At 35.0% G+C, this 20,113-nt stretch overlaps 1 protein-coding gene across 20 annotated transcripts in view; it reads right to left on the bottom strand.

Moving 5' to 3' along the window:
• ARHGEF9 (Cdc42 guanine nucleotide exchange factor 9) overlaps positions 1 to 20,113 on the bottom strand; it is a 554,493-nt gene that overhangs the window by 4,639 nt on the left and 529,741 nt on the right. For all 20 annotated transcript variants that reach the window (XM_070366260.1, XM_070366265.1, XM_070366259.1 and 17 more), the window contains one exon: positions 15,539 to 15,607. In XM_070366260.1, coding sequence (XP_070222361.1) covers positions 15,539 to 15,607 — 69 coding nt within the window. The remainder of the gene's footprint in view (positions 1 to 15,538; positions 15,608 to 20,113) is intronic.

Here is a 20,113-nt window from a genome sequence, read left to right as displayed (position 1 = left end):
AATCTGCCTTCAATGCAGGAGATGCAGGTTCGATCCCTGGTTGGGAAGATACCCTGGAGAAGGAAACGGCAACCGACTCCAGTATTCTTGCCTGGGTAAGCCCATGGACAGAGGAGCCTGGTGGGCTACAGTTCATGGGGTCGCAAAGAATTGGACATCATAAGCCACTAAAACAAAAACAACAAATTTTCCCTTTCTGAATATTCTTGGGCCCCTTACAAATAGTAGTTGAACATAAGTATGGTTTTATAATTGGGCCCTCAATTCTGTTCCACTCATGTATATGTTGATACTTTTTTGATTACTATAGTTTTGTAATATAGTTTGAAATTGGGATGTATGATTGCCCCCAATTTTGTTCTTCTTTCTCAGAATTTCTTTGGTAAATTGGGCTCTGTTCTGGTTTCATATGAATTTTAGGACTCTTTTTTTTTCCTCCTTCTATGAAAAATGCCATGGAATTTGAGATAGGGGTTACACCAAATATACAGATGGCTTTGTGTAATAAGGTCATTTCCACAATATCATCTTATAATCCATGAATATGTGATATCTTTCCATTTATTTGTTTTTTTTCAAATTTTTTCATAAATGTCTAATAGATTTAAATGTACAGATCTCTAACTTTCTTGGTAAACCTATTCCTAAGTATTTTATTATTTTGTTCTATTACAAAGGGGGTTATGTTGTTAATTTCTCTGTGGATATTTATTGTTATTGAAACAAAACTGATTTTTGTACAACTGATTTTGTATACTGAAATATTACTGAATTCCTTGACTATTAGAATATTTTTATGTCTTAAGAGTCTCTACAGTTTTATACGTATGAAATCATGTCATCTGCAAACAGAGATAATTGACTTCTGACTTTAATTGCTTTTTCTTTCCTGATCACTCTGGCTAGGATTTTCAGAGTTATGCCAAATAGGAGTGGTGAGAGTTGGTGTCCTTCTCTTTTCCCTGATCTTAGGGGAAATGCCTTCAAATTCTTACCATGGAATATTATGTTATTGAATATTTGAATACTGATATTTCTCCTGGCAATCTTGATTCCAGCTTGTATTTCATCCAGCCTAGCATTTTGCATGATGTACTCTGCATATAAGTTAAATAATCAAGGTGACAATATACAATCTGATGTTCTGCTTTCCCATTTTGAACCAGTCTGTCATTTCATGTCCAGTTCTAACTTCTTGACCTGCATACAGGTTTCTCAGAAGGCAGATAAGGTGGTTTGGTATTCTCATCTCTTTAAGAATTTTCCATAGGTTGTTGTGATACACACAATCAAAGACTTTAGCAGAAGTAGATTTTATTTTTTCTGGAATTCTCTTGCTTTTCCTATGGTCCAACTGATGCTGGTACTTTGATCTCTGGTTCCTCTACCTTTTCTAAATTCAGCTTGTAAATCTGGAATTCTCAGATCATATACTGTTGAAGCCTAGCTTGAAGGATTTTTAGCATTACCTTGCTAGTGTGTGAAATGACTGCAATTGTATGGTAGCTTGAACATTCTTTGGCATTGCCCTTCTATGGGATTGGAATAAAAACTGACCTTTTCCAGTCTTTTGGCCACTCCTAGTTTTCCAAATTTGCTGGCATATTGAATGCAGCATTATAACAGCATCACCTTTTAGGATATGAAATAGCTCAGCTGGAATTCCATCACCTCCACTAGCTTTGTTTGTAGTGATGCTTCTCAAGGCATACTTGACTTAGCACTCCAGGATGTCTGGCTCTAGGTGAGTGATCACACCATCATGGTTATCTATGTCATTATGATTTTTTTTTTGTATAATTCTCCTGTGTATTCTTGCCACCTTTTCTTAATATCTTCTGCTTCTGTTAGGTCCATACTGTTCCTGTCCTTTATTGTGCCCATGAAGCATGGAATGTTCCCTTGGAAGCTTCAATTTTCTTGAAGAGATCTCTAGTCTTTCCCATTCTATTGTTTTCCTCTATTTCTTTCATTGCTCACTTCGGAAGGCTTTCTTATCTCTCCTTGTTCTTCTCTGGAACTTTGCATTCAGATGGGTATATCATTCCATTTCTCCTTTGCCTTTAGCTTCTCTTTTCTCAGCTATTTGTAAGGCCTCCTCATTTTTCCTTTTTGTATTTCTTCTTCTTTGGGATGGTTTTGATCACCACATCCTCTACTATGTTTAAACCTCTGTCAATAGTTCTTCAGGTACTCTATCATATCTCTTGAATCTATTTGTCACTTCCACTGTATAATCATAAGGGATTTGATTTAGGTCATACCTGAATGGCCTATTGGTTTTCTACACTTTCTTGAATTTATGTCTGAATTTTGCAATAAGCAGTTCATGATCTGAGCCACAGTCAGCTCCTGATCTTGTTTTTTCTCCATCTTTGGCTGCAAAGAGTATAATCAATCTGATTTTGGTATTTGACCATCTGGTGATATCCATGTGTAGAGTCATTTCTTGTGTTGTTGGAAGAGGGTGTTTGCTATGACCAGTGCATTCTCTTGGGATTACTCTGTTAGCCTTTGCCTTGCTTCATTTTGTACTCTAAGGCCAAAGTTGCTTGTTACTCCAGGTATCTCTTGACTTCCTACTTTTGCATTCCAGTCCCATATGATGAAAAGGACATCTTTTTTTCCATGTTAGCTCTTGAATGTCTCTATATTTTGATCACATTTACCTATTTTCCCTAACCAACACTCTTTGCATGTGGCAAACACCAATCTCTTCTCTGTTTCTATGAAATCAATTTTATTAGATTCCCCATATAAGTGAGATCATGAAGTATTTGTCTTTCTTTCTCTGCAATATTTCTTTTAGCAGAATACCTTCCAGGTTAGTCCGTGATGTGGAAAAGACAAGATTTCCTTCTTTATGACTGCATAAAGTTTTATTGTGTATTTATCCATTCATCTGTCAAAGACACTTAGGTGGTTTCTGTGTCTTGTTTTTCAGTCACTCAGTCATGTCTGACTCTTTGCAACCCCATGGACTGCATCCTGCCATGCTTCCCTGTCCTTCACCATCTGGAGCTTGCTCAAACTCATGTCCATTGAGTTTGGATACTGAGTGATGCCATCCAATCATCTCATCCTCTGTTTTCTTGGTTACTATAAATAATGCTGTAACGAACATGGGGTACAGAGATCTCTTCAAGATAGCTATTTCATTTCTTTAGATATATATTCAGAACTGGAATTGAATTATATAGTAGTTCTATTTTTAAGTCTTGAGGAACCTCCATATTATTTTTCATAACAGCTGTATCAATTTACATTCTCACCAGCAGAACACAAGGGTTCTTTTTTCTCTACATCTTTCCCAGCACTTGTCAGCACTTTTCTTTTGTTAACAGCCATTCTGGAAGGTGTGAGGTAATATTTCACTGTGGTTTTTATTTGCATTTCCTGATGATTAATGATGCAGAGAAATTTTCATGTATATGGTAGCTACTGGAAAATTTTCTTTGGAAAATGGGTATTTATGAATTCTGCACATTTTAAAAATTAATTTTTATTGGAATATAGTTCATTTATAATGTGCATTAGTTTCTGCTGTATGACAGAGTTAATCAGTTATACATATCATATATCCACTCTTTTTTAGATTCTTTTCTTATAAAGGTCATTATATCTTTGCGACCCCATGGACTGTAGCCTACCAGGCTCCTCTGTCCATGGGATTTTCAGACAAGAATACAGGAGTGGGTTGCTGTTTCCTTCTCCAGGGAATCTTCCCAGCCCAAGGATCGAACCCTGTTCTCCTGCATTGTAGGCAGACGCTTTTACCATCTGAGCCACCAGGGAAGTCTATAAAGGTAATTACAGAGTATTAAATAGAGTTCCCTGTGCTATACAGTATGTTCTTACTAGTTACTTGTCAATTCCAATCTCCCAGTTTATCCCTCTCCTGCTTTCTGACTTTGCAACTATAAGTTTGCTTTCTATATCTGTGACTCTATTTCTGTTTTATAAATAAGTTCATTTGTACCTTTTTTACATTCCACATATAAGTGATATCATATGATATATACCTTTCTCTGCCTCACTTACTTCACTAAGCATGGCAATCTCAAATAGCATCCATGTCATGGATCCATCCATGTCACCACAAATAGCATTATTTCATTTTTAATGGCTGAGTAATATACCATTGTATGTATGTATCACATCTTCTTTATCTACCTATCTGTTAATAGACATTTAGGTTGGTTCTATGTTCTAGCTATTGGAAACAGCACTGCAATGAATATTGTAATGCAAGTGCCTTTTTGAATTATGGCTTTCTCTGGATATATGCCCAAGAGTAGGATTTCTGGATCATATAATAGCTCTATTTTTAGTTCTAAGGAGCCTCCATACTGTTCTCCATAGTGGTTGTATCAGTTTACAATCCCACCAACAGTATAAGAGCTTTCTCCACAATCTCTCTGGCATTTATTCCTTGTAGATTTTTTTGATGATGGCTATTCTGAAAAGTTTAAGTTTTGTCATTGTAGTTTTGATTTGCATTTGTCTAATAATTAGCAGTGTTGAACATCTTTTCATGTGATTTTTGGTCATCTGTATATCTTCTTTAGAGAAGTATCTACTAAATCTTCTGCCCATTTTTTGATTGGGTTGTTTGGTATTTTCGATATTGAGCAGCATGAGATGTTTATATATTTGGAGATCAATCCCTTATCAGTCGCTTTGCAAATATTTTCTTCCATTCTGTAGGTTGTCTTTTCATTTTTTATGTTTCCTCTTGCTGTGCAAAAGCTTTTAAGTTTAATTAGGTCCCATTTGTTTATTTTTGTTTTTATTTTCTCTAGGAGGTGGATGCAAAAAGATATTGCTGCAAATTTATGTTAAAGAATGTTCTGCCTATGTTTTCCTCTAAGAGTTTTACAGTATGCAATCTTACATTTAGGTCATTTATCCATTTTGAGTTTTTTTTGTGTGTGTGGTATTAGAGAACGTTCTAGTTTCATTCTTTTACATGTAGCTGCCCAATTTTCCCAGCACCATTTATTGAAGAGACTGTCTTTTCTCCATTGTATATTCTTGCTTTCTTTATTGTAAATAAACTGACCGTAGGTGTGTGGGTTTATTTCTTAGCTTCCAATTCTATTCCACTGATCTATATTTCTGTGTGTGTGTGTGTGTGTGTGTGTGTGTGTGTGTGTGTGTGTGTGTGTGTGTGTGTGCGTGCCAGTTCCACTCTCTTTTTTAGTAATAACTTAAACATTTTTATTTTATGTTGGAATATAGTTAACTAACAATGTTGTGTTAGTTTCAGGTGTACAGGAGAGTGATTCCATTATACATGTATCTATTCTATTTCTGATTCTTTTCCCATTAGTATATTACAGAGTATTGAGCAAATGTGCCCATGCTATACAGTAGGCCCTTGTAGTAGCATACTTTTTTTTTTTTTTTTTTGCTTACTGTACCTTTGTAGTATAGTCTGAAGTCAGGGAGACTGATTCTTCCAGCTCTGTTTTTCTTTCTCAGGATGATTTTAACACCATAGAGTCTTTTGTGTTTCCATGTAAATTTGATTTTTTTGTTCTAGTTCTTTGAAAAATGTCATTGGTAATTTAATAAGGATTGCACTGAATCTGTAGATTGCCTTGGGTAGTATAGTCATTTTGACAATATTGATTCTTCCAATCCAAGAACATAGTATATAATTTGACATGTGTCACCTTCAATTATTTCACTGGCATCTTACAGTTTTCATAGTAAAATTTTTTGCCTCCTTAGGTAGGTTTATTCCTATGTACATTATTCTTTTTGATGCAGTGGTAAATGAGATTGTTCCCTTAATTCCCCTTTCTGATTTTTGTGGTTAATGTATAGAAATGTGAATGATTTCTGAGTATTAACTTTCTATCCTGCAACTGTACCAAATTCAAGGATAAGCTCTAGTGTGTGTGTGTGTGGGGGGGGGGGGGGGGTGGCGGGTAGCATCTTTGGCATTCTCTATGTACAATATCATGTCATCTATAAACTGTGACAATTTTTCTTATTTTCCAAATTGGATTCCACTGTTTGTTCTTATTTGTCTGTTGGTTTAGGTTAGTTTGTATTTTTTTCCCCTGAAGTAAGATTGTATTGCTACAGACTTCATTCTTAGAACTGCTTTTGTAGCATCCTATAGGTTTTGGATCATCATGTTTTCATTTTCATCTGTCTCTGGGTATTTTTTTTTTTTTTCCTTTTTGTCTTCTTCAGTGACCCATTGGTTGTTTAGTGACATATTGTTTAGCCTCCATGTGACTGTGTTTTTTCCAGTTTTTTCTTATAGCTAATTTCTAATCTCTTAGCATTTTTGTTGGAATGCAGGCTTGATATAATTAAAATTTTATTAAATATACTGAGGCTTCTTTTATGGCATAGCAATTGAGAGAATGCTATCCTGGAGAATCTCTCACGTGCACTTGAGAAGAATGTGTGTTCTTCTGCTTTTGAATGAAATGTTCTATAAATATCAATTAAGTCCATCTTGTCTAATATGACATTTTAAGGCTTGTGTTTCCTTACTGATTTTCTGTGTGCATGACCAGTCCATTGAATAAAATGGGTCGTTAAAGTGCCCCCAATATTATTGTGTTACTATCAATTCCTCATTTTATGGCTGCTAGAATTTGCCTTATATATTGAGGTGCTCGTATGTTGGGTACATTCATATTTACAGCTGTTATATCTTCTTCTTGGATTGATCCCTTGTTCATTAGGTAGTGTCCTTCTTTTGTCTCTTGTAACACTCTTTTATTTTAAAGTCTATTTTGTCTGATATTAGTATTGCTACTCCATTCCAGAGGATGGAATATCTTTTTCCATCCTCTCATTTTCAGTCTGTAAGTGTCTCTAGATTTTAAGTATGTCTCTTGTAGACAGCATATATATGGGTCTTGTTTTTGTATCTATTCATCCAGTCTATATCTCTTTATTGAGTGTTTAAACAATTTCCATTTAAGGTGATCACTAATGTGTATTTTTTATTGTCATTTTTAAAATTGTTTTGGATTAATTTCTGTAGTTCTTTTTCTTTCCCTTCCTCTTTTGTTCTCTACTGTTCTGATTTGATGTTTATCTTTAGTGTTTGGATTGCTTTTTCTTTTTCTTTGTTCTTATCTATTACATATTTTTGGTTTCTTTTTATCATGAGGTTTTGTTATGGCAGTCTTTGTATATACAAGATTGTTTAAAGTTGCTGGTCTCTTAATTTCAAATGCATTTTCAATATCCTACATTTATACTCTTCTCTTTTCACTGTTACTGGTTTTGTTATTATATTTTATATGGATGCTTGCCCACCTTTATTGTATGTTGCCTTCACCATTGAGCTTTCCCATTCATAATTTTCTTGTTTCCAGTTATGGCCTTTTCTTTCCCATATAGAGAAGTTCCCTTAGCATTTGTTGTATAGCTGATTTGGTGGTGTTGAATTATCTTAGCATTTCTTTGCCCATAAAGCATTTGTTTTCTCTGTGGAATCTGAATGAGAACCTTTCTGGGTAGAGTATTCTTGGTTGTAGTTTTTTCCTTTCCAGCATTTTAAATATATCATGCCACTCTCTTCTGGCCTGCAGATCTACTGCTGAACAATCAGGAGATAAGCTTATGGAAATTCTTTTGTATGTTATTTGTTGCTTTTCCCTGTTGCTTTTTAATATTTTTTCTTTGTCTTTAGTTTTCATTACTTTGATTAATGTGTATCTCAGCATGTTCCTCCCTTGATTTATCCTGTATGGGACTCTCTGTGCTTCCTGGTTTTGAGTAAGTGTGTCCTTTCCCATTTTAGTGAAGAGTTTGGCTATTATTTCCTCAAACATTTTCTCAGGCCTTTTCTCTCTTCATCTTCTTCTGTTACCCTTATAATGCAAGTGTTGGTACATTTAATATCCCAGAAGTCTCTAAGACTGTTCTCATTATTTTTCATTCTTTTTTCTTTATTCTGTTTTGCAGTAGTGATTTCCAGTAATCCGTCTTCTAGCTCACTTATCTGTTCTTCTGCCTCATTTATTCTATTTATTCCTTCTAGTGTATTTTTCATTGCAGTTATTGTATTGTTCATCTTTGTTCTTTTAAGCTCCTAGAAGAAAGTGAAAGTGAAGTTGCTTAGTCATGTCTGACTCTTTGTAGCCCCATGGACTTTAACTTATCAGGCTCCTCTGACCATGGGATTTTCCAGGCAAGAATGCTGGAGTAGGTTGCCATTTCTTTCTCCAGGTCTATAATAAACATTTATTGTATTCTCTTGGTCTGTGCTTCATTATTTTTCTGACTTCTTGAATCATCTTTACTGTCATTACTGTTGAGTCTTTCTCAGGTAGATTGCCTATCTCCACTTAGTTTCTCTGTGGTTTCTATTTGGTTCCTTCTTCTTTAACATATTTCTCTGTCATCTCATTTTGTCTTAATTTTTGTGTTTATGGTCCCTTTTCCTCAGGCTGCAAGATTGTTTCCCTTGCTTCTTGTGCCAGCATCTTGTTGAGTGAGGTGGATCCAAGGTCCCTGTACAGGTTTCCTGGTGGGAGGGACTGGTGCCTGCCCCCTGGTGGGCAGAGCTAGGTATTGTCCCACTTGTGGGCAAGGCCATGTCAAGCCATGTGTTTATAGGTGGTTGTTGGCTTAGGATGAATTCAGGTAGCCTGTCTGCAGATGGATGTGGCTGTGTTACCACTATTTTGGTTGTTTGATGTGAGGCATCCCAGAACTGGATCCTACAGGCTGTTGAGTGAGTCGAGATCTTGATGCCAATATGATGACTTCTACGAGAGCTTATGTGGATAATATTCCTCGGAATTCCCACCACCAGTGTCCTTGTCCCCATAGTGACTCATAGCTAACCTCTGCCTCCCTAGGAGACTAAGATTCACAGGCAGGTCTTGCCTAGGCTCCTATGGAGTCACAGCTTTGCTTTGGGTCCCAGTGCACATAAAATGTGTGATTCCTCCAAGGGTGGAATCACTGATTTCCCAGTCCTGTGAAACTCTTGGACACAAGCTCCACTGGCCTTTAAAGCCAAATGTTTGTGAGCTTCTCCTTCCATGGCCAGAGCCCAGGCTTTGGAGTCTAATGTTGCACTCAGAACTCTTACTCCTATGAGAGAACCTCTGCAATATAATAATTTTCAAGTTTGTGGGCTGCCCACCTGGCAGGTATAGGATTTGATTATATTGCAAAAGCACCCCCCCCCCACTGTCTTTTTTCTTCTTTGTCTTTGGTTGTAGAATACATTGTTTCATAGGTTCAAGACTTTTTTGTTAATGATTGTTCAGCAGTTAGTTTTGATTTTGTTGCTTTCATGAAAGGAGGTGAGCTCAACTCTTTCTACTCTGATATATTGTCTGCTGCCCCTATTGTACATTCATCTTCAGGTTTTCATGTTACTAATTAGCATTCTTTCATTTCAGCTTGAAAAAATTTCAGCATTTATTGTAAGTCAAATCTAGTGGTGATTAACTCTTTCTGCTTTTTAAATTTTTCCTGGTCTGAAAAAGTCTTTTTCTTTCCTTTATTTTCTGGGTGCAGCATTCTTGTTGGATGATACTTTCTTTTAGTACTTTGAACATATCATTCCACTCTCTGTTGAGAAATCTGCTGATAGCCTCATGCAGGTTTCCATGCACATGAGATTTTTTTTTTTTCTCTTGCTACTTTTAATCTTCTCTTTTTGTCTTTGATTTTAAATAGCTTTATTAGAATGTGTCTTAGAGAAGACCATTTTGGGTTAAATTGTTTGGATATCAGTGAGCCACATGAACTCGGATATCCAAATATTTACCCAGAATTGGGAAGTTCTAGCCATTGTTTGTTTAAACAGTCTTTGTTCTCCTTCCTTCTTCTCTTATCCTTATTAGACTCTAATATTTTATAGATTGTTAATCTTAATTTTACCCCATAAGTCACATAGGCATACTTTATTCTTTTTCATTTTTTCCCTAGTCTGACTAGACAATTTCAAATGACCTTTCTTTGACTTCACAGATACTTTTCTTCTAGGGGATGAAGTCTGCTATTGATGCTCTGTATTGTATTTTTTTCATTTCATACATTGTATTTTCAGCTCTATACTTTGTTTGGTTCTTTTTATAATTTCCTCTGTTAAATTTCTTATTCTGTTCACAATGTTTCCCTGATTTTGTTGAACTGTCCCTCTTGTAGCTCTCTGGACTTCCTTAAAATAACTATAATATATTTTGAATTGTTTATCAGGCAAATCACAGATCTCCTGGTCTTTGGGTGTCAGTTTCTGGAAATTATTGCATTCCATCGATGATGTCTTGTTTCCTTGACTTTTCATATTCCTTCTAGTTTTGTGTTGCTATCTTTGCATAAAAAGGGGCAGTCACATACTCCAGTTTTTATTGACTGGCCTCTTTTTTGCATCCAATCATAGATTATTCTGTCTGGAACTTCTCCACTGAGCTCCCAGACTCTCAGAATGACACTCCCAGCTGCTAGTAATTGTCAAAATCTGTGTTCTTTGGAGAGACTAAGGTAAAAAACTATTATGCCATTTTGATGATGTTGTCTAACAGTTTTCAAATGTGGTATCAAAAATATGACAGTATCAGAGGCCAACAAATGATATATAGATATTAGGGAGGGAGTTTGTGGAGTGTTCATTTTAATTTTTTAATTAAGCTTTTTATTTTGAGGTCATTGTAAATTCACATACAGGAATCAAAAATATGGAAATATGCCTTGGACCCTTTATTTAATTTCTCCAATAATAGCATTTTGCAAAACTATATTATAATATCACAGCTAGGATATTAACATTGTTATAGGACACAGTCAAGAGACAACATTTCTATCATCAAAAGGATTACTCTTATTACTCTTTTATAACCACACTTATTTCTTTCCTTTTCTCAATCTCGCCTTAACTCCTAGCAACCATTAGTATGTTCCTCATTTCCAAATTATATTATTTGAAGAACATTATATGAATGGAATCATATCATCTGTAACCTTTAGGTATCAGGTTTTCTCAATCATCAAGATTCCTTAGAAATTCACCCAAGTTGTTACATGTACCAGTAGTTGGCTCTTTTTATTGATGCATAGTATTCTATGATATAGATGTACCAGTATTTGCTTAATTACTCACCCACTGAAAGACATCTAAGTTATTTCCAGTTTGGTCTATTTTGAACGAAGCTGCTATGAACATTTGTTTAGAAGTTTTTAAGTGAAAATAAATTTCCGCTTCTCTGGGATAAATGCTCAGATGTGTAATTGCTGGATCATCTTGTAGTTGTTTATTTTATGTTTTAAGAAACTGCCAAACAATTATGTAAAACAGTGGCTATACTGTTTTACACTCTCATCAGCAAGGTATGAATGATTCTGTTTCTATACACCCTTGCCAACATTAGGTGTTTTCACTATTTATTTTTCTATTGCCTTTGTAAAAGATATGTAGTGATAGCTCATTGTGATTTGCATATTTTCAATGATTAATGATGCTGAACATCTTTTCATATGTTCAGCTGATACCCAAATATCATCTTCAGTGAATTATCTGTCTTTTGCCCATTTTCTAATTGGAATGTGTAATTTGTTTTTGTTTGTTTTCATTTATTTTTTTACTATTGAGTTTTGAGAGTTTTTTATATATTCTAAATACCATTATTTTGTCAGGTACATGGTTTGAAAACATTTTCCCTAGCATGTAGCTTATCTTTTCATCTTCTTCACATGGTCCTACACAAGGCAAAATTTTCTACTTTGATGAGGTCCATTTTATCAATACTTGATTTTATAATTCAAGCTTTTGGTGTCAGTTCTAAAGAATTATTTGCCTAAACCTAATCCTGAAGATTTTCTCCTACTGTTTTTTAAAAGTTTGTAACTTTAAATTTAAATTCATTATCTATTTTGAGTTACTTTTTATAGGTTGTGAATTTAGGTTGAGATTATTGTCTTTGTTTTTCCGTTGCTAAGTCGTGTCTGACTCTCTGTGACCCAGTGGACTGCAGCATGCCAGGCTTTCCCATCCTTCACTATCTCCCAGAGTTTGTTCAAACTCATGTCCATTGAGTTGGTGATGCTATCTAACCATCTCATCCTCTGCTGCCCATTTCTCCTTTTGCCTTCAATCTTTCCAAGCATCAGGGTTTTTTCCAATGATTTAGCTCTTCCCATCAGGTAGTCAAAGCACTGGAGCTTCAGCATCCATCCTTCCAATGAATATTCAGGCTTGATTTCCTTTAGGATTGACTGGTTTGATCTCCTGCTGTCCAAGAGATTCTCAACAGTCTTCTCCAGCACCACAATTTGAATGCATCAGTTCTTCAGCGCTCAGCATTCTTTATGGTCCGACTCTCTCATCCGTACATAGCTACTGGAAGAACCATAGCTTTGACCATAAAGATCTTTGTTGGTAAAGTGACGTCTCTGTTTTTTACTATGCTGTCTAGGTTTGTCATAGCTTTTCTTCCAAGAAGCAAGCATCTTCTAATTTAATGGCTGCAGTCACTGTCCACAGTGATTCTGGAGCCCAAGAAAGTAAACTCTGTCACTGTTTCCACTTTCCCCCTTCTATTTGCCATGGAGTGATGGGACTACCCTGGGATGGGATGCTATGATCTTAGGTTTTTAATGTTGAGTTTTAAGCCAGATTCTTCACTCTCCTCTTTTTTCCTCATCAATAGGTGTCTTAGCTCACTTCTTCCATTAGAGTGGTATCATATGCATATCTGAAGTTGTTCAGTGCCATTTGTTTAAAAGGTTATCCTTCCTTAACCGAATTGCTTTTGTACCTTTGTCAAAAAATTGGATGGACATATTTGTGTACGTCTATTTTTTTGGTTCTCTATTCTCTAACAATCTACTATGTCTATTCTACTAACACCACACTGTCTTGGTTACTGTAGCTATTAGTGTTGAAATCAGGGTAGACTTATTGTTCAAACTTTATTCTGTTTCACATTTATTTTAGTTATTCTTACATATTCATTTGATTTTGACCTGTCCTAAAGCCTCTGGAGAGGAGGACTGTACTTGTGGCCCTAGAGAGCTCCATAATGGCAAACTGAAATGAGTTGATGTACCAGGAATTAATAATCGACTCTCAAGACAGTATAAAAGGCAAATGCAAAGTGAAAAGGCCTCCCTTGGAGCTAGGCTCTGTCCTCTGCTTTTCTTCAGCCAGGCTTCCCTCCCCCAGAACAATAGACTAAGTGAATAAGGCCCCATGACATTATGGGCTTCCATGGTGGCTCATGTGACTTGGAGAAGGAAATGGCAACCCACTCCCGTATTCTTGCCTGGAGAATTCCATGGACAGAGGGCCAAGACAAGCTACAGTACATGGAGCTGCAAAGAGTCAGACACGATTGAGTGACTAACACTTCACTTCACATGGCATTATAGATTGTGTTGGAATCTATATTAAATCTGAATTAGAGAAATGATAAAAATGCTCCTTATCACTTCCAAAAAGGTGTCATTGGAAGGATTAAGAAAGCTGGCTTTCTTAGGTATCTCAGAAAACTCATTTGTTCTTCCCATATGTGTGTGTGTGTGTTAGTCGCTCAGTTGTGTCTGACTCTTTGGGACCCCATGGATTGTAGTGAAAATCACTTCTACAAATGTAGTGCCCATGTGTCTCAAATATATCAGTCACCACAGTCCTGGACTAGGAGGGCCTTGAAAATGGAAACAGAAATAATGGAGGAAATTTTTAGGAATTCAGTGGTTTGAAACCAGATAAGTTTATTTGAAGTCTAGATGGAAAGCTGTTCAGGTGAACAATTGTTTGGATACTGGGAGACAAGAAAAGACCTGCAAGAGATAGTCTTGAGACAAGGCAGAGAAGGAACATGACACAAACGCTTGGTATGAGCAAGTAGGACTGTTTTCTAATTGGTTGCTTTGTGCATGTTCTTCTGCTTTAAGGTTTCTCAGTGGAAAAATAAGCCAGTCTCAGATAGACTTGGGAGAACTTGGGCTGAGGTAAAGGAATACCATCCCATTTTGAAGGTCAATGTGGTAGGGGCAGTGGAAGGATTCAGAATGAGAGAAGTTCAGGAGGAAAGAGCCTCCAGGAGACAGAGGTGGGCCACTAGGACAGCAGCCCTTTTGTACCCTGAAGACTGTCCAGGTAGTGGGGGCTCATATCTCTAAGGAATAAGCACATTCTCTCAAAGGATTCTCCTATCCATACAGATCATAGATTTAGTGTAATTAACTCCAGATTACTTTCTAACACTCCTGTTTTCACCACTAAGGAGTTAGGAGTGGTTGCCTTTAATTTCCTACCTAAAATGAATCACATTTCCACAACGAGTGAAAGTGTCAGTGAGCATCTTCAAAGACTAAGAAGCAATAAGAAGTTAAAAGGAAGGCCATGACTAGCTGGATGCCCAAGCTAGGTGCACTGGTCAACTGGAAATCAGATATCCACAGGCACTAAACCTCTTCAATAAAAAGGAACTTCATTGGGAATAATTAAGGGTATATTATGTGACTGCTAGAACTTCAGGCAACTTGAATCTAATCACTTAAATGGTTACTAATTCTGAATCAGAGAGCCCTTTAAGAGAGCACAAAGAAGGGCCTAAGGAAAATGAAGTCTCACTAAGATTGCCTACCCTGGGGAGAATAATAATGGCTGTCAGTAATAGAAACAGCTGTCAGTGGTTGAGGTGAGACAAAAAAATTGAGCTGTTCTTAACTAGCATGAAGGATCAACAGAACCCTGAGGTGGAGAGGAGGGTGCAGCAGACTTGGAAACAAGCTGACTTAAGTTCAGAGTCAATTTATGCCAAATATCTTCAGTTTCTTCATCTGGAAAATAAGACTAATAACGTCTACCTTTTCAGGGGTATCATAAAAGCGAAATGAAGGAACTTATATAAAATGACTGGTACTGAATAGCTTCTTGAATAAACAGAGGGTAGTTCCTTTCCTTTGTTCAATTAACCATTTTAATGTTTTCTAGTTCATGAAAATGAGAAAATAAAGCTTCATTTCATACTCAAGTTGATTTCCAAGGTATTTTTCTTTTTAAAATACTTTAGTTTATGACTCAAAAAGAGAACAAATATCTGAATCTTCTGTCTAGGTTCAGTTTGAAGTCCTCCATTCTGATTTGGGGTTCATGATTTGGCAAATGCCCCCAGTCCAATGAAAGAAGGTTATATGCATATCCTAATATATATATATATATATACATACATACATACATGTATTAATAAATTCCATATATTTACTATTGTCCAACTGTTTCTAAATTGTTAATAAAATTTAGTTTCTCACTTTAAGGGAAAATAAAAGAAACAAAGTTTCTATTTTTTTCCTGTACCCAATGAGCTATCTGTAGACATGGTTATCTTAAATTATTCACTCCTAAGCCTTAAGTCTTTTAAAGATCATTTACCACTTATCATCAGAGACACCTGGGAATCTGGACATTTCCCATGACCCTAAGTGAACTTTAGCATGGAAATAAGCATATGAATATGCAAATACATAGCTTATGGCTTTTCAGTTTCACAATGAGAGTGAGTGAGGTCAGGGAGGTTGTAGTTAAAGGCAGTTTTACCTTTTTGTTTAGAGACTTTTCTCACAGTCATTGCAGCCTGCCTCTTCTGATTTTCAGAAATCTCAAACCCTATAACACAAAAATAAATCATTTTGTTATGAGTAACATAGACCTTTTTTAAAATGTATAAATTAGTACAAGTTTTCTGGAAAAGTAATATTAACACTTACCTACAACAATGCATTTCAATGTATAGAGGGGCAAAAAGGTGAGAACATGAGTTAAGAGGCTGTTAAATGGAGAGTGGTTGAATAAAATATGGTGAAAAGTGGAAAGACATTTCACAATCAAAAGCAAAACTAAAAAGAAAAATGAGCTAAAAAATGAGATTACAGCAGAAAATATATATAGACTTAAGGAAAAGTTTTACAAGGAGGAAAAAAATTGAATGGCAAAAGCAATCAAAGAAATAATCAAAATATCTGTGGAAGTTCTTTGCCAATTTTTAACTGAGTTTTGGGTTTTAACTAATTGAGCTGTAGGAGTTCCTTATATATTTTAGAAATTATCACATGTATTTTTTGAAAATATTTTCTCCCATTTAACAGGTTGCTTATTCGTGTTGTTGTTTTTTTTCTTTTGCTGTGCAAAGGCTTTTTGGTTTGATGTTTTCTATTTTTGCTTTCCTGTCCATGTTTTTGGTGTCATATCCAAAAAAATCACTGTCAAGACCAACATCAAGAAATATTTCCCGAATGTTTTTGTCTAGGATTTTTACAGTTTCAAGTCACATGTTCTAGTCTTCAGGCCACTTTGAACTGATTTTCACATATGGCATAAAGTAGGAGTTCAATTTTATTCTTTTTCATGTGGATATCCAGCTTTCACATCATTCATTGAAGAAATTATCCTTTCCCAATTGTGTATTTTTGGAATCCTTGTTGAAGATATGTTGAATATATAAATGTATGTGTTTTTCTGAGCTCCCTATCCTATTGCATTCATCTACATGTCTGTCTTTATGCCAGAACCAAACAGTTTTAATTATTATAGCTTTGTAATATATTTTGAATCAGGAATTGTGATGTCTCCAGCTTTATTCTTCTCTCTCATGGGTATACTGTGGATCCCCATGAATTTTAGGATTGTTCTTTTTTTTTCCTGTTTCCATAAAAAATGCTACTGGAGTTTTAATAGGAGCACATTGAATCTATAGTAAATCTTTAGTAAAATGACCATGTTATTAACATTGTCTTCCATTCCAAGAATACAGAATGTCTATTTATTTATGTCTTCTTTAATTTCTTTCAGTAATGTTTTGTAGTTTTCAGTGTACCAGTATTTTACATCCTTGGTTAAGTTTATATCTAACTATTATATTCTTTTTGAAGCAATTGTAAATGAGATTGCTTGCTTAATTTCTTTTTCATATAGTTTGTTGTTAGTACATAGAAACACAATTTACTTTTGTATGTTGATTTTGTATCCTACAAATAAATTCATTTATTAGATGTAAAAGCTGTTTGTGGAATCTTAGGGTTTTTACATATAAGATGATCTCATCTGCAAACAGGAATAATTTTACTTTCTCTTTCCTGATTTGGAGGAATTAATTAGTTAAGCCTAATTGCTCTAGCTAGGACTTTCACTACTACATTGACTAGAAGCGGTGAATGTAAACATCTCTTGTTCCTGATCTTAGAGAAAAAGCTTTCAGCTTTCCCCCAATAAGCATAATATTAGCTATGAGCCTTGTGAGCTTTCAATATATGGTTTATATATTGAGGTAAATTCCTTCTATATATTATTGATAGTTTTTATCATAAGAGTGTGTTGAATTTTTTCACATGATTTTTCTGTATCCATAAGGATGATCATGTGACTTTTCCCCTTCATTTTGTTAGTGTGGTGTATCACATTAATTGATTTACATATGTTAAACCATTCTTGTATCCCAGATAAATCCCACTTGGTCATGGTGTCTGATCCTCTTATTGTATTGTTGAATTTTTTTTTCCAGTGATTTACAGAGGACTTTCCCATGGATTTTGTTATAGATATTGATTTGTAGTTTACCTTTCTTGTGGTGGAAGGCTTAATATTGTTAAATATCCATTCTGACTTGAAGCTATCTATAGAGTCAATGTAATTCTATCAAAACCCCAACGGTATTTTTTTTACAGAAACAGAAATAGCAAGCCTAAAATTTATGTGGAAACATAAAAGACCCATAATAGCTAAAGCAATCTTGAGAAAGAAGGGCAAAGCTAGAGACTTCACAATTCCTGATTAAAAATATATTATGAAGCTACAGTAATTAAAACAGTATTGTATGGCATAAAGAGAGAACTCCAGATCAATGGAATAGGATAGAGGGCCAGAAATAAATGCACACATATACAGTCAACATATCTTTGACAAGGCTGCCAAGAATACACAATGGGGAAAGGATAGTTTCTTCAACAAATGGTTTTGTGAAAATTGGATATCCACATGCAAAAGAATGAAACTGAACTTCTATCTTATGCCATACATGAAAATCAATGCAAAGTGGACTGAAGACTTGATTGTATGACTTGGAATTGTAAAACTCCTAGAAGAAAAAAGGGGAAAAATCTTCTTGACAATGATTTCTTAAATACCAAAAGCACTGGCAACAAAGAAAAAGCAGACAAATAGGACTACATCAAACTAAAATGATTCTGCACAGCAAAGAAAAGAAACAACATATAAAAAGGCAATCTATGCCACTCTAGTATTCTTGCCTGGAAAATTCCATGGACAGAGGAGCCTGGTTGGCTATAGTCCCTGGGGGTCCCAAAGAGTCAGACATGACTGAGCATGCCCACACACAAACTGAAGTTCACTGAGCTCAGTCAAGAATTTTCTTAAAAAAAAAAAAAAAAAAAAAAAGGCAATCTATGGAATGGGAGTAAATATTTGGAAACTATATATCTAAGGGCTTAATATCCAAAATATATAAGAAACTTCTCTGCTCAGCAGTAAATAAACAAACAAACATATAGCAATTAAAAAGAATGGTCAAAGGACTTGCATAGACATGTTCTCAAAGAAGTCATACAAATGGCCAACAGGTATATAAAAGTATTCTCCACATCACTAATTATCAGGGAAATCCAAATCTTAACCATAATAAGATATCACTTCACTCCTGTTTAGAGAGCTATTCTTGAAGAAACAAAAGATGATTAGTATTGGCAAGAATGTAGAGAAACTGGACCCATAGTAAACTGTTAGGTTAATTAAAATGATTTAGTCACTATGGAAAACTACCATATGATCCAGAAATCCCACTTCTGGTTATATGTGCAAAATAATTGAAATCAAGATCTTGAAGAGATATCAGTACTCTCATATTCATTGCAGCATTATTCCCAAAGGCCATGATAATTGAAACAATCTAAATGCCTGAGGATGGATAAAGGGATAAAGAAAATGTTGTATGTATCTTTTTATATACACACACACATACACACACACACACACACACACACTAGAATATTATTCAGCCCTAAAAAGAATGGGAATTCTGCCATATGTGGCAACATGGATAAATCTGGAGGACATTTGCTAATTAAAATAATGTAGTCACAGAAGGACAAATTCTATATTTGCATGAATATGAAGTGTCTTAACTAGTGAAACTCATAGACAGAGAGCAGAATGGTGATTCCAGAGAGAATCACCAGAGATAACAGGGAGCTGCTTTTCTATAGCTATAAAGTTTCATTTACATAAGATATGAATAAGTCCTTGAAACTTGCACAACAATAAGCATACAGCTAAGACTAGTATATTGTGCCTTTAAATTAGCCTCCAATTAAAATAAATAAATACATTAAAAAACAAATAAATAAAAGGAAAAAAATTAAGTACAGAGCTCATGGTGTTTTTGCCAGTTAAAAAACTAAGGCTAAGGTCTCACCTAAAAGAAGAAATTTTGCCTTACAAGCTTCGGACCTACAAGCCCTATCCAAAGACAGCTTTGCTCTATGCCCACGAGTTCAAGTCTACCCATGATGTTTGAACCTGAATGCCTGGAGTTGCTTAGCCAGCCTTCACAATCACATAATCCAATTCTTATAATAAATTTCTTAATAATAATTTATCTCTTATTGGTTATGCTTCTCTTATTGAACCCTGACTGATATAAGGAGTTATAGTTAGATTCTGTATTCTTCAACTGGAGTGGTTCTGGTGATAAATTATGTTTAAGAAAGCAAGTTACAGAGTAATATGTATAGTACAATTTGTATCTTTTAGTATAATATTTATATTTTTATAAAGTCTTATGTGTATATGTTTATATGAACTTGAGATTAGTATGAAAAGAAACACATCAAATTAATACTGATTATCTCACACAGCATAGGAGCAACAGAGAAGGGAACAGAATGCTAAACTTTATTATATTTCCATATGTGCTTAAATGGTTATTATGACTATGTATTTTATAATTTAAAAATAAAAATAAAAAACAAAAATTATAGTAAATCCACATGACAGCCATAAAAATAATGATTAAAATAGTAAATGATTTACAGAAATGTTAATGATATAATTTTAAGTGACAAAGATATAAATTTATATCTGTCATGAAGTGGCAGAGGTTGG

The sequence above is a fragment of the Bos mutus genome, chromosome X (genome assembly GCF_027580195.1).
Source record: "Bos mutus isolate GX-2022 chromosome X, NWIPB_WYAK_1.1, whole genome shotgun sequence".
Classification (NCBI taxonomy): domain Eukaryota; kingdom Metazoa; phylum Chordata; class Mammalia; order Artiodactyla; family Bovidae; genus Bos; species Bos mutus.
The sequence above is the reverse complement of the archived record's forward strand: the minus strand, read 5'-3'. Positions and strand labels throughout refer to the sequence as shown.